General features: G+C 40.9%; 2 protein-coding genes across 3 annotated transcripts in view; both read right to left on the reverse strand.

Moving 5' to 3' along the window:
• Positions 1-481: 481 nt before the first annotated feature.
• On the reverse strand, positions 482-5,902 carry ctsla (cathepsin La). Its single transcript, XM_061817197.1, has 8 exons — positions 5,747-5,902; positions 4,360-4,494; positions 4,032-4,154; positions 3,813-3,971; positions 2,397-2,621; positions 1,673-1,841; positions 940-1,057; positions 482-873 (listed from the first exon to the last, which is right to left on the reverse strand). Exons 1-8 carry the CDS (start codon positions 5,795-5,797, stop codon positions 774-776), a joined length of 1,080 nt encoding a protein of 359 aa, XP_061673181.1. The 5' UTR covers positions 5,798-5,902; the 3' UTR covers positions 482-773.
• A 5,080-nt stretch (positions 5,903-10,982) lies between these two features.
• The window catches only part of dapk1 (death-associated protein kinase 1), a 49,224-nt gene continuing 45,066 nt past the window's right edge, over positions 10,983-15,140 (reverse strand). For both annotated transcript variants that reach the window (XM_061816209.1, XM_061816208.1), the window contains exon 27: positions 10,983-14,900. In XM_061816209.1, the coding sequence (XP_061672193.1) occupies positions 14,454-14,900 (447 nt within the window). In that variant the 3' untranslated portion in view covers positions 10,983-14,453. The remainder of the gene's footprint in view (positions 14,901-15,140) is intronic.

Here is a 15,140-nt window from a genome sequence, read left to right on the forward strand (position 1 = left end):
AAAATGTGTGGACGTTCCCCTAAATTGTTTTACAAATCCCAACTTAAAAAAAAAAAATTAAAAAATGTGCTTTGTATTGACTAATTGGAAATGCATTTTCAAGCAGAAAATGCTCAATTTCTCCTCTTACAAAATGTTTTCATCTCAGCCTTTGATTACTTTTATCATTTGCAAGGAAAACTCTGTGTGCAAATCCAAGTTTTTTTAATGACTTAATTTTTCGAATATTTCTCTTCACTCAATATGGTTTAAAACTAATTTCTTAAAAAAAAAAAAAAAGGTGTGATTGGTGATGAAATTAAGTTGTCCATTAAGTCACTGATTTTGTTGGGCATTTTTTTTTTTTGTGAGTCAAACTTTTCATTTGGTAGTTGGATTTTTTTTTCCTAGTCTGAAATGCAAAACATTTGTTTTCAGCAAGAAAAAGGGTTCACTTTGAGGAAAAAAAAAAAATAATCATTTTGAACAAAGAGCTACAAAATTAGTGTTTCACACCTTTAATGGACAACAAATTTAACATGAAACATAAAAAAACATTTACAAGAACAAACATTTCCCCACTCACTGAGTAGCAGCATATGTACAAAGAATAAAAGACAACTAAAATTTCTTGAATAAAAATTGCCATTAAAACCGGCATCCATTCCCTAAAAAAAACAAAAAAAACTCATTTGTTGGCTAAAATCCAAATCCTTTTGCTTCCACGTGATTGCTCGTCATTTTGAAAAAAAAATGGCTAGATGGCCCCCCAGCTCCAGCGTCGCCTGTCATCATCAGACCAGCGGGTAGCTGGCAGCGGTGGCGATCCCGCAGTGGTTCTTGCGATCTTTGGCCATGTAGATGTAACCTTTATCGCCCCACTTCTCGCTCCAGCTGTACGAGCGTACACACGTTAGCGACGCTCGCACACGAGGTTTGTGGCGGCATTTCTACACCCACCTGTTCTTGACGATCCAGTACTTGTTGCCATCCACATCTTGCCCCTCGAAGCCGTAACCCACCACGAGGACGCCGTGGTCGAGCTCTTCACTGCTGCACTCCTTCTCAAAGTACACTCCTTAAAAAAAAAAAAAAAAAAGTGGTTTGTTAGATTGTCTACAATTTATATTAAAGAAGTTTATCAAGTGCTTATCCTCAGGAGAGTTGGAAGCTATCCATGCTGACTGGGGGAGAGATTTGTGACACCCTGAACTGGTCGCCAGCCAATTGAGCGCCACATTAAACAAGCAACCATTTGCACTCAACCAATTTAGAGGCTTCAATCAAGCTGCCACGCGTTTTTTGGGATGCAGGATGAAACCGGAGTGCCCGGACAAAACCCACGCAGGCACGGGGAGAACATGCTAACTCCACACAGGTGTGGCCCAGATTTTAACCCCGGCCCTCAGAACTGTGAGTCCAACGCTCCAGCATCCAAAATATATCTTGACCAAATTGTCATTTTCTTTTCAGGCAAAATATCTTGTTTTCAGCTGAAACTTTGAATGCCGTGACTGTTTTTCTTTTCAGATAAAGAAATACATTTTGCCTCAACCCAAATATTTCAATTCCCCCCCAGCTAATGCGGGTGGGGTTTATTTTAGATTGCCAACATTCAAGAAAATAATCTTTTTACAGGACCTTTTTAAAAATCAAATTTTAGGAGAGGGGAGGATCCAATTTCGGCACTGACCCGACTGGTAGAACTGGAAGGACTCGTGTCCGGCGTCGATGGCCACAGAGACGGGCCCCACGGATGCCACGGCCTTCATGAGCGCGTGCTCTTTGCCGCTGGGGACGTCCACGAAGCCCGTGTCGTTGGCAGAGTTGAACGACGGGTCGTAGTGACAAGGCTGGTCGTCCTGTGGGATAAAGCACTCAGGTTTACATTCTTAGTGATTATAATTAAGCAAGTATCAAATAAGTATGTGTATATGAAATTGTTTTTAATAACTTTCTAAAATGTGGAACACAAAACAGTATGTAAAACATTTTTCACTGAATCTTTCATTCTTAGTTATATTATGAATTGAACAACTTTAAAAGAAAAAAAAAAAAAAGGAAAGCTTGCAAAGTTTTATTTTACTAACCAACCATTTAATAACCTTGTTATTCACACAATTACATTTAGTTTTTTTTGACTTTTGGAAAAAATAAACTAAAATAAAAAGTATTAATTATAGGGAGAATTTTGCGGAAAAAAAATACATTTTGGCAAAATATATATATATATACCCACATTTTTACCAAAGGGTTATAACTCTTCATTCTACTATTTTATAATTAGTTTTATGAGTATTATTGCAGTTTTGATAAAAATGGGAAGACAAAGAAAAAAACAACTAAGCAATGCTAGGGAGAAAAGCTTGAAGTTGAACGTGACAAAGTCTAGCTGACGCATACGTGAGAAGACTTACGGTTCCCAGGTAGGGATAGGCGTCCTCAGAGTCCAGGCCGTCGTTGTCCTTGATGTACTGGAAGGCCTGGTCCATCAGACCTCCGTTGCAGCCCTCGTTGCCTTCGGGCCGGGAGCAGTCCACCAGGTTCTGCTCGCTCAGAGACACCAGCTTACCGGTCTTGCGAAAGTGCTGACCCTCCAGGGCCCCCGTGGTGCTGAAGGCCCAACACGATCCGCATTGACCCTGCAAACACGTAAAAATAGGGTGTCAGGACAGAAGCCCAACCGGGCTAAAACGCTTGAAACATCCACGCTACGTTCAGTCAGTTGCATCAAGCTCGTTGATTTTTGCGACTATGCTTTGGTTGAACATGTCCATGTTTAAATATGCATCGCAATAAATTAGAACACAGTATATGATACACAAAGTTCAGTGTATTATCAGCTGTGCAGGATCAGGCGCGGGGGGGGGGATGACAAAGCGGCATACATTTGTTTATGGAGCACATTAGCACTCAGCCGCTGCATGAGGAAATGTTTGTCAGTGTTGGTTATAAATATAAAAGAGGGGTGGAGGAAGGACGAAAGTGTGCACGGTGTAGATAAACAAGTCCGCCACGATGGCAGACATCTGAGCCTTCACACCAAGCTAAATTTTGACTGCACTTGTCTACAAACACACAGCTTCAATTACACTTATCAATGAAGGTGCTAGAAAAGTTTTAACTCAAATATTTGGTGGTTTAGTTTGATATTTTTTTTAAAAAAAAAGGCATGATTTTGTTACACAGAGCTTAAAAAAAAAAAAAAGTAAAATTATATTTAAAAAGTACTAATTCCTCCAGTCACGTCTCTCAGCACAACCACAATGTTTTTCAATTCCTGAACGAGTAGGTTTGATGACGTGACCAATGAACACATTGATTCACACACTTAATTATATATTTGTGCTATCCTTTTTTGCAAATTTTGTAAATACGTAATTAAGATTGAAGTAGCAGCTACACCACTCAATATCGCAACCATAATTCTAAAATGTTGTAAGACCCAGTCACTTAAGTGATGCAGTATTTGTTGTTTTATTATGTAATGTACCGTGAGTATAACAAAATGCTCACTGGAGTTCATTTTACCTTTAAATTAGAATAGCTTGAAAAAAAAAAAAAATAATCTAAAAATTAATTTTTCACCAAAAACAAACATGACTTATAAAATGTATTTTATCCATCAGAAATACCAACGTAAACTATAAAAATGTAATGTAATCAAAATACAAAGGGGGTTACTTGATCTGATTTCAGTAGATATTTTTGTTACACACTTCAAAAATGCAATTTTTTGATGCAGTACAAAGTGGCCTCCCATCCCTAATTCAAGATCCTGCCACAGTTATCACGGAGCACAACTATCATTGTGAGACCGTAGCCGAGCTCACCTGGTCCTTGACGGGGGTAACGTAGCCGTGGTCTCTCCAGTCCACCGAGCGCGGCGCCTCCAGAAAGTTGGGCTCCATAAAGAGCGTCCCTTTGGTTTTCTTCTGCACCTTGCCGCCACGCTTGTAGCCGTTCATGATCTGACGAAACTCCTCGTGAGTCTGAACACAAAAGCGGGTTAATGGAGCATTCGTTGGACGGTTGTTGCGCCGGGCGCGTACCATGTCGCCAAAGTGGTTCATGCCCAGGCTGTAGGTGTGTTTGCCCATCGAGTGCTCCAAGTTGTGCAGCTCGATCTTCCTCAGGTTCTTCTCCCACACCATCCTCCTCCAGCCTTCCTCTTTCTACGACGACAAAAACAGATTCTCATGTCAAAAAAACTGCACGCTTTCAAAATGGATGACAAATGTGGAAGGAGATATAAGTTTGAATCCGTTGATAATTGCCAAAGGGCTTTAAAAAAAAAAAGACGATTATATATAGTTTATAACTAATTCTGTGGCAGAATGACAAATACTGGACAAAACTGATCTCCCTCCCACACAGCACCTGGTGGTATTGCTTGGAGTGCCACGTCTTCCACAGGTCCCAGTGCTCGTCCAGCTGGGGGTCCAGGCTGGGGGCCGAGGCGGCGGCGCTCAGGCACAAGGCCAACGTGATGAGAGGCAACATGGTTGTGGCTACCTGAAGGGAACGGAAGTTCTTTCATACTTCAGGATACAAAACTTACAGCAAGAAAAAGAAGACATGGTCCCAAACTGATCTCCACTAATAATTGTTTCCACAGAGCAGAGAGAATGTATGTCTGTGGGTTGCCATGTGTGTTTGAGTAGCACTTTTTTGAAGAGTTATAATTACAATATATATGCTTAACTTAGTCATCTGTGGAATTTCTCATTGTTTTACCATGATGGATTTTTGATATATGTACACAACCTAGGAAATGGCAGAACAATTTATTTCAGTGATCTTCTATGATACACATTCATAAAGGTGACGGGGGATTTTTTTTTTTCCCAGGAGGCCGACATTTTGTAATACTGGGGATTGAATTTTATCTTATGTTCTACATGTTTACAATAGTGATACACAACTGGTCGTGGTACAACTGCAATACATGAAAAAAAAAAAGAAAAACACTTTTTAACCTTTATATTTTATATAGTCTTGATACTAAACCTTTATGAGACCACAGTTCTTGGAGTGTCGGCAGAGTGGAACATGAAACCCACCGTTGACGCTTCAAGGCGTTGTTGATACGTAACAGCAACAACAACAACATTCCATCAAAAACTCATTTACGTCCGCTTAAACCCGCTCAAATGGAGGAGGAAAGAAAAACATTAAATCATATTAAAATACGGAACGTTTATTTGACTTTGTTTCGAAAGCGGAAACCGGCTGTTCTTTTTCTGTGGCCCCATTCCCCCTTTTTTTTTTTTTTTTTTTTTTGCAGTGTCACGGGATCTGCGAAAGCGAGCCAAGAAAAGTGGGCCATCCAAACTTGCGACGTGGAAAACGAACAGAATACTACTAAGTAATAACAGCATTATCCAACCTTTGGTAAAGGATGTGCCTTCTTTCAGCTGCCATGCCGACGCTTTTTGTCATTTTAACGTGAAAACTAACGAGCAAAGCGCCTGTTGTCGTTGTTGTTTCCACTCGAGAGGACAACAAAAGGCAAGGCGAATGCAAAACGACGACTGAAAATATCGAACGATAAAAAAATTGTCGAGGTTTTGCTGGGAAATTGTCAGTAACATGCTTAAATAGCCATCCTAATTTGTCTCTTCGCTTTTACCATTGTGATTGTAGGACAAATTCCCAAGATTACAATGACACACACTCAAGACCTCCATTGGGATGGATTGTACATGGGAAAGCGTAGTTCACACAAATTTGAATTCGTTTTTTAAAAAAAGAAAATCACACTTACCGGCAGCACCGTGTGACGAAACTGCGAATGGAAAAGGAGGAAAAATCTCATTCTGCGTTGAAACTACACGACGTTATAAAGGCTTGAGTGACAGTCGAGTCCCCGCCCACCGGGCGCTCTCATTGGCCTCTACCTGTTGGGTGCCCTCCCTTCCACATGATGTCATTTTGGAAGCACGTGATTCCTCTCCGGAATGGTGGTGGGAAAAAATTAACTACTCGTATCGACGTGTGAACCCTTTAATGGACGCAAATTAAAACATTTTTAGCTATAGCCCGAATGGAAACGAGAAATGTGCCCGAGTGAGCTCTTTGAGATGTCGCTCGACACGGTCTTACGTGACGAGGCCACATGAGAGCGAAGTGGGGAGCGTGCGCGCGTTATCGACACCGCTTGCTCCCGCCTGAGCGCATACACAAGCAGAAATCGATCATACGCGAAGTCCCCAACAAAGTCTTCGATTGTTATTGCAAAAAAAGGATGCGGACTTTGAGCGCCCGTCACAACAACGTCGTTGGCGCTTTTCTTGATTGCAAAGTCATTTTGTGTCAAAACATCACTGTCTGCCTTTTGTTTTTGTACATTGGCCGCCAGCTAGTCATGGCGTTTTCAAACAAACCATAAAGCCAGCCTTTTGAATTTCTCATGTTAGCTACTAGTTTTGCTTAACGTGACCTAAACATTTTGCCATCCAGAGTCATACTTTCATAGGATTTGAAGACAATTTAAAACAAAACGTACGTGATGGACTATTATTCTTTTTTTTTTAAGTAAATCTGAGGTGGCATGAATTTTTCAACTAATACAACCCTTTTTTTCCTGCTGAAGGGTCTTAAAGGGCTACCGACAGCCCAATATTCATTTCAAAATGGATGTTGTTAGTAAAACTATATCTAATATTATTCACTTCAATGTCTATATTAAAAAAAAAAGAAGAGCGGAGAGCGTGTCATTCATGCGCAAAGTTGCGGAAGTCTCACTCGACATCCCAGTGGCCGCCATATTGCTTGCAACATCATTTGCAGATGACACACTGGGACAGTCGCCATTGAAAACATGTAGTGGCACCTGCTATGGGAGATGAACAAGAGAGATTTTCAGATTTTTCTGACGCCCCTTCTGACACGGAAGCTCTTTTCGAAGAAGAGAACCTCTCAGAATCAAATGAAGTGACCGGGGCCATATTACCCTATTGTTTCGAGCTATACGTAGATGATATGCGGATCACTTCTAACTAACAACAGACTCCCCGACAGTATGTATGACAGTGTGCATGGGCACATTGACATATTTAGCACCCCTGACTCGTTACGTTCTGAGAGAAGCATTACGTCATTCTCCCCAACTATTTTTTAATCGCTCTATACATACTTCCCTGTCATTTGGAACCCACAAAGCTCTCGACCTTTGCGTCTGTGCAATCCATTTTTCACAACGAACCGGGTCTTTTGGAAATGTACGAAGAGTGAATCCATCCTCCCGAGTGTTCAAGCAAAGTCCAGCAATACAACGAGCCGATATTTTGGCTAACACCCAGAAAAAAAAACAGCTAATCTCTCGCAGGTACAATAGGTGTAAATACGCGAGCCCGCCACTGGAGGCGTCTGCAAAAAAACATCACTTCCTGCTTCTTCTTCAACACAAAGTCCTAGAGAGACTTTCCCTGGTGGGAGATGAAAAAAAATTATATACGCCAACATTCAGACTTGCAGTTAATTCCGGATGATTATTTTCAGTTAAAAACATACAAAATTTCATGTTTTAGGTGTTAGTGGCCCTTTAATCACAAGTAAATCTCAAAATTCTTAATCCTTATCAGATTCTTACTAACAAGGGCTGATTTAATTGAGCTTCCATTTCTTCTATTTTGTCATACGGATGCTTGGAAATGTTCAGTAAGATACAATAAAACCTTTGTTTTCTTACAGAACTGTACAACAGAAAGCAATGAAATAAAGGTCCGCAATTTCGAGCAGTCGACGTGACCGCTCAAACGTCAACGTCGGTAGCCGAATGTCATAATTGCCTGGGGCGTTTCAAACTTATATTGTAACAATATTTTTTGCGGCATATAACTAGGTCATTAACCAAGGTAATCATTATTACCGATTGATCATGGAACTATTGTGTTAATTTTTGCATCCACAGTGATTGGATGTCATGATTTAGTTTTTTGTTTCCATTAGCAACTTCATTTTACCGTAGATTGATTTCTTCTTCAGTTTACATGAGCTAATCAATCATGGATTGTAAACAAAGTGTGATATAAACAAGTTAAAAAGTAATCCATCAGATATAAAATGAAGACTAATGTCTAATTTATAGAATTTTGTGCTTTCTAGAAAGATCTTGCTACATTATGCTAGTTCCCCCCCAAAAAAGGGCCGGGGGGGGGGGTATTTTTTTGGTCCAAATAAAAGCGCTAAAGTGAAGTTTGCGTCGCTGGCTGCCGCTTGCAGAAGTCAGCAACGCAAATCTCAAGCGTGACGACTTGATGATAACACGTCAGCAGCGTGATAGCGCGATGACCTGACTTAGCACTTTTTCAACAAGTCCGGACAGCACACACTCCTGTGGAAAAGAAAAAAATAAAACCACCAACAACAGGAAAATGATTTTTTTTTTCTTTTCTAAAACGTATGCTGAGTGGACACTTGGGGCTATTTTTTCATTGAGGATGTTCCTTACACAAGTCAGCTGAGCAGGTTATCAGGTTAAAGGTCAGAAGACCACATCTACGCACTTTCGGGACCTCAAGAGCACCACAAACAGCTTCATTAATTATGTGCTGTTATGGAAGCAAATAAAGTCATATTTTATAATCACACAATATTATACGTACATACAGTACTTTGCACTGTTACTGTATAGATCCATACTTTGCATTCCATGTTCAAATGTGACAGGAGAATATTTTTGTGTTCATGCATCTATTTTCATGGCTGAGATTTTGATTTAAATTCAATATTTAAAAAGCTCTAATAAGTGTTTTGTATTTAATGTAATAATTTAAAATAATTGTATTCAATGTATACATTTAATTGAATACAATAACTATTACAATTGGGCTTCATAAAGGGACCCAATCATCAAATTAATCAATGTATTCATCATATTTAATCGATTTTTAATATATCGGAACATATTGTACGGAAAATGGATGGATAATATATATTTGCATTTACTAATTCAATAGTCATCAAATATACGTGACGACCACTAATACAATAATTCAAAAATAATATATTCAACATTTGTTCAAATGTGAGATATTTAAGTCATATCTTTGATCCAACTGCTATACACGGTATGTGTGTACGTGGGTGTATAATTAAATCCAGGTTTGTTTTCGGGCACTTGGTATTGCTGTTGGGCAACACTGCTCCCTGGCGGCTGGTATTGTTATTGTCATTGGAAGTTAATTCCAACTATCCATTTTCGGAGCCGCTTATCCTCACAAGGGTCGCAGGAGTGCTGGAACCTATTACAGCTACCTTTGGACAGGAGACGTGGTGCACCCTGAACTGTAGCCAGCCAATAAGAACTGTAATACTTTACATGTATGGAAAAAAAAGATTGTGATTCTCGAATTTCCATCTTTTATTTCTGAGACATGCAAACACCGGCGGCATGAAAAAGGTGACTAAAACAGAAAAAAAAACCCACTGGAGCAGAGTCTGGGGGTATCCCTTGGGCCCTCACAAAAACAACAACAAAAAAAATTATATAATGGACGGATGGATATTATTTTAACAAATTAAGCAATGTGGAAGAAGATTGAGGCGTGCTTCAGGATCTGCTTAATGACTTCGCATCCTCCTTATTAAGCACTCGCATTCTGCAAAAGAATTGACCAAAATCAGTGTCTGTCTCACTTCATTTTTCACTCTTACCAACTTCAAAGGTAATCCTAAATGAATCCCGCAGGAAAATATAAAGTAGAGCATTTTTCAGATTTGATCGCGCATTTCTGAATTCGAAGTCAGCCTTTTCTGTGTTGTGACACAATCCCTAACATCGCTCTGCCACTTACTACTTTTATCACTAACATGGGTAAACTAGGCGGGACAGTGGATCAGCTGGTAAAGCGTTGGCCTCACAGTTCTGAGGTCCCAGGTGCGATCCCGGACTTGCCAGTGTGGAGTTTGCATGTTCTCCCCGTGCCTGCGTGGGTTTCCTCCGGGTACTCCGGTTTCCTCCCACATCCCATAAACATGCAACATTAATTGGACACTCTAAATTGCCCCTAATTGGGATTTTGAGTGCATCTATTTGTCTCTATGTGCCCTGGCACTGGCGAGGAACCTATTCAGGGTGTAGCCCGCCTCCTGCCGTTGACAGCTGGGATAGGCTCCAGCACTCCCCGCAACTCTCGTGAGGATAAGCGGTGAAGAAAATGGATGGGTAAAGTAGTTGTTGACCCATTTCCTAATTAATACAAAATATCAGCACTTGTCACCCAATATTACGTGTGGTTTGCAACTCTGCTGGGACCACGATCAGGGCCAAGACCCACAGCACCTCAACATGAAAATACAAAAGACCAGTACAAGAAATGCCACAGCAAAACTGTTGCAGAAACGTAAGAATAGCAACAGACGATGTCCATTCCACAAGACTACCCAAACAATCTCCTCAAATGCGAGTACTGTTACCTGACAAATAATTACTCAAGTACTGACTAGTAGACCCCCGATTTTTTATCATTTACCACAGCGTGTGGTTGAAAAAAAAAAAAGCCAAAATAAAAAAATAAAATGTTAATGTGCAAATTTTTACATTGCTGTGTGTGAGTGTGCTTGTCAAACATACAACAAAAGACCTGCAATTTACTGCACTGTGTTCTAAAGTTAGAAGTAATCTGAAGTACCCGTTTGGGCAGACAGCACCAGACAAATACTACAATACATGAAATCTGCTGACGGACCGGTGGAAAAACTGGTTACAGCGTTGGCCTCATAGTTCTGAGCAGCGAGTTCAAAATGGTGGTTTTTGCCAAAAGGCAACTGATTTGCATATATTTTTGTACTTTAACATAAAAAAAGAGAAAAACACGGACAAAAAGCAACCAATAGACTTTTTAATTTATATTTAAAAAAATTAATACACTATAAAGTAGTGATAACATGCTGAAGAAACATAACATAAATAGTGCATACAAAAAAAAAACTTGAAAAAAAGCTGGTTAAAATCATTTCCGGTTTTGGTCAGAGACAAGGATGTCATTCCTTTAAAAAAAACAATACAAATCAAAATTCCCTTTCATTTCATATTGGACAAGGTATGTTTAAAGTCACAACATTGCAAACATTTACACATAAAAACATGTTAACAGTGAACCTGTTTTTTTTTTTTCTTCATGTCAGACATTCAATCGATGTAAAAAAAGCCAGCCAAAAGACACAAAAAGAAGGGAAAATTAAGAAAATAAAAGATTATAACAAAGCGTGGGAGGATAGTAAATAGTAGACTTCTACAAAATGTAAAATTTAGCAGCTTTTGGCCCATTCACATGGCCCAAGGAGGGGACAAAATGGAGGACAGAGACAATGGAAGACAGGGGAAAAAAAAAAAGAAAAACACTGAAACGATGCGCTATCAAACTGACTCATCGAATTAGAAGTTACTTTATGGCCATAGCGCTAACAAGCTAAATGCTAATGTCAGCTTTAATGGTGGCACAATTTCCTGAGAGGAAGCAGAAGAGAGACAAATCGATTTCATGGGACTTTTGATATTTAGTCGCTGGAAATCACATGAAAATCAGTAACCAAACAGCATAAGTCGTTTTTAACGTAGATCACCAGAAAGAGCAACGTGTGTGCTTAAAAAAAAGTATTTAGATTGTCGATTATCCAGCTCACAGAAAGTTGCAAAGGTTAAATTGACTCTTTATTTATGTTGTTTTCCCTATAGGACAGAAAATTATGTTATGAGGCTAACAAAATGCACATTTCTGAAATGTACCATGTCTTTGATCTTACTGGACAGTTTTGTCTATTCCAGTATTGTTCCTACCAATTAAAACAAAAGGCCCAAGTTTCACTCACTTGTACTCCCAGGAAAGTGGAGGGGGAACAACAACAACAACAAACACAAAAGGCACCATTTTCACCAATTGAAATAAAACTGGGTGGTCATGCCGACCATACTGGGTGCATGGAAAAAGTCTCAAGTTCTCCCGCGACTGTTGTGAAGATAAGCGGTTCAGATAATGGATGGATGGATTTCTGCACCAACTTGAACATGAAGTCATCTTTTGTGGTTTCAAGTAGCCATTTTGCTTTCACTTTGACTGACTTCGGTCATGCCCAAAAAGTGCCCACAATTCGGAAATGTGGGTACCCTGATCCAAACCGCAGTCCTCAGCATGACTTGGTGCCCCCTGGAAAGTTGGGAAAATTTGACCTTGGACACCAGTTTCACAAACATTAAATTGGGCAGACGTGTCTCGTTACAGGACGGACATAAATATCTCAATGACTTATGCTTCAAAATAAACTGGAATTCAATCATTGCAGTTTGAAGCAGCCATTTTGGAGCAAATTCGTGAGAATGAGCGGAGATCACGGAAGCAGCTACCTTAAGTAAAGACGGGCGATGCAAAAGACGCATTTAATTATTTTTGGCTGATTGGCCGCCAAAACGGGGTGATCATTGCGCCTCACAGCTTTGACACTGTTACCTACAAATTTACTAAAGTCATTAAAATAGTTATTGTCAAGTAATGTTTTCGCGGATGAATACTAGCTTATAAACTTCTGTTTGAAATTGCAACATGTTCACAAGAAAGCACTTCATGACGCTGTTCTGGACTACACAGGGTACAAACCATTTTGAACCTGTCAAAATTATTTTTAATATATAAAAAAAATCCGAAAAGTGGCAACATGTTTTTAATATATATATATTTATGTATTTTCCAGTTAAGAGACAGCCATTCAACATGAAAATTCCCTTTGAGTGAATCCTGAAGACCTAAAAGACATAAGACATTGTGGGCTTTAGGAATTGTCACGCTTCGTGCAGACAAGGCACCTGCTCTTATTTGTGCTTGGGGGGGGGAGGTAGAAGGCCATAAAGGCACTGGAATTAAATGCAGTGGCCTAACACAAGAAAAGGCAGAGATAAACGTGCGGGCGATTACAGCGTGACTTTGGCCATGAAAATGGGAAACCTGGTGCGCTCATACAGATACAATGGTCACAATTGTTTGGTTCACTTTCAACTGCCTTTGACTGTTTCGCAGCACTCAATGAAGATGGTATAAATCACATGGATCCATGAAGTCAATGACTGGTAGGACAATGACTTTCAACACAGAGGTGGGGGGGGGGGTGTAATGACCGGAATTTCCTATAATCCCGCATCTGTTACAAGTCCGATATTACCTTTAAGGGCCAAAAACGCCACACTGAGGGTAGTAGCCGAACAATTAAAATTAAGAACGTCAGAGGCAAGTAGTAACAGTATATCCAGCATTTTTTTTTATGTTGCTGACTTCTTACACAAACACAGCAAAGGTGGGCCACGGCCGTAACCGTGTGCACTTTGACACAGCAATCAGACCATAAGACCTGTGTATCAAATTAGAGGTGTGAACACAGTCCCAAAAGCAGCACAAGGAGGTGAATAAAAACAAAATCTCATAGATACTCAAGCTAATGTAACATACCCGCTTGTGCCCAAAGCGCACAGCCGTTGCGATCAAATGAATAGATGTGGCAACTGCTTTGGACACAAAGGGGTGTGGCCAGCGAGTCTCTTGTGTTAAAGTTTACAATGTGGTCCCGTTGACCGCCCCTCTGATAATTCGTGGATTGAATTCAATCACCAGCAACCCGCAATGTTATGAAAAAAGATGGCTTAGAAACTCAGCGTGAGAAGGGCGGTGGATGATATTCCCAGGAAACTGGCTGACCCTTGTGAGGATAAAAATCTTGGAAAATGAATGGATGGATGGCCCACTGGACCTGTAACTGTAGAGCTGGTGGGTTTATCCTGTGCTTTTCGGATAGCTCTTGCCCAAGTGGGACATCGCCATCCCTGCAGTCACACAGCTATGTGCGCTTGTGGGTTCACATAGTGCTTGGTTAAGAAGGTCAGCATCTTCTGCGTCTGCATCTAGAACTGAGAAAATTGCTTTTGACACAACAAACCAGGAGGAATAAGGGTGTTAAACCTCACACCACTGTGTTCCTTTACACATAGCTGTTGTAACGCCAGTCTTAACTCACAAAGGCCTGGGCAACTTCTGGGACGGTTGGAATTGTTTTTGACGCAGTGGCCTGGCCAGCGAGTCTCTGATGCACTGTGGTAAACACCTTTACAATGATGAATCATGGCTTGACGTGAACTCAGTGTCGGTACCTGACTAATAAAAAGGCCTGGTCAACTCCAGGGATGGTGATAATTACAGTACTTTCAACACAAAGTGGGATGGGAAGCAAGTCTCACGTGATAGTCACAAAAATATGCCTCCAGTACCATGTTGAAAATTGCTCATATTGTGATTTTGGTATCTGTACCAGGCGTGCAAAAGAACAAGGCTGAAAAAGACTGGCTAAGACGGGCAGTGTGAAAGGAGCTCGGGTTTGCTCTTTGGGGACAATCAGCGCTTTGACAACATTCACGGAGAAAGAAAATGACGGCTGTACAAATGTCAAGAGTTTCCTGACGCTGGAGAAATTTGTGGCGAGTCTGTCTTTTAGCGGGAAATGACGGAGCTGATGGAGTTGTAGGATGTGCCCCCATTGCAGGTGGCAGCGTAATTATTGCAGTAACCATTGGTGTTGGTGCCACTGCCCAGCCCATCAGCGTTCACTCTGAAGATGGGCAAGGCCTTCAGGAGGAAGTCAGCGGCGTCCCTCCGGCCCAGCTCCCGCAGCTTCAACATAAGGACGCCCACTGTGCTGCCCGGACGCCTGCTCCACTCGTGCAGCAGGGATGCCGTCGGGCTGGGCGGGGTGTCGGGCGGCGTCCTGTTGCCGCTGTGCTTAGCCACCAGCTCACTGAGGCCGAGGTTCATGGCGAGAAGGCACCAGTCCTTTCCGAGGGCGTCGGGCGGGTCCAGCATGCGACACAATTTGCGACGGGCCAGGGGCGGAACATCGGCGATATGCACGTCAGGGCCCAGTATACCATGCTGGTACACCTACATACATGGTTACATTAACACATAAGGTACGTGAAATAAGATTGATCAGGAAGGAAGACAACATACAAAATAAGATATACACAAACGGACAAAATTTCTGGTACCCCCTACGTTTATGAAAGAAATCCCTGCAACGGTCACAGAAATAACTTGAATCTGACAAAAGTAATATAAATTTTTTGAAAATTAACCAATGAAAATCAGTATTTTGAATTGATAAAATTGGCCTTAAGGACA

This window comes from Syngnathoides biaculeatus, chromosome 4 (assembly GCF_019802595.1).
Source record: "Syngnathoides biaculeatus isolate LvHL_M chromosome 4, ASM1980259v1, whole genome shotgun sequence".
NCBI lineage: Eukaryota > Metazoa > Chordata > Actinopteri > Syngnathiformes > Syngnathidae > Syngnathoides > Syngnathoides biaculeatus.

Bases quoted from the DNA above. Each gene is read 5' to 3' on its own strand.
- ctsla (XM_061817197.1), bottom strand. From the start codon at position 5,797: ATGAGATTTTTCCTCCTTTTCCATTCGCAGTTTCGTCACACGGTGCTG. The intron at 4,155-4,359 runs GTGCTGTGTGGG...TTGTCGTCGTAG, and splicing joins ACTCCAAGCAATACCACCAG to AAAGAGGAAGGCTGGAGGAG. The intron at 1,842-2,396 runs GTAAGTCTTCTC...TTTATCCCACAG, and splicing joins CCTATCCCTACCTGGGAACC to GACGACCAGCCTTGTCACTA.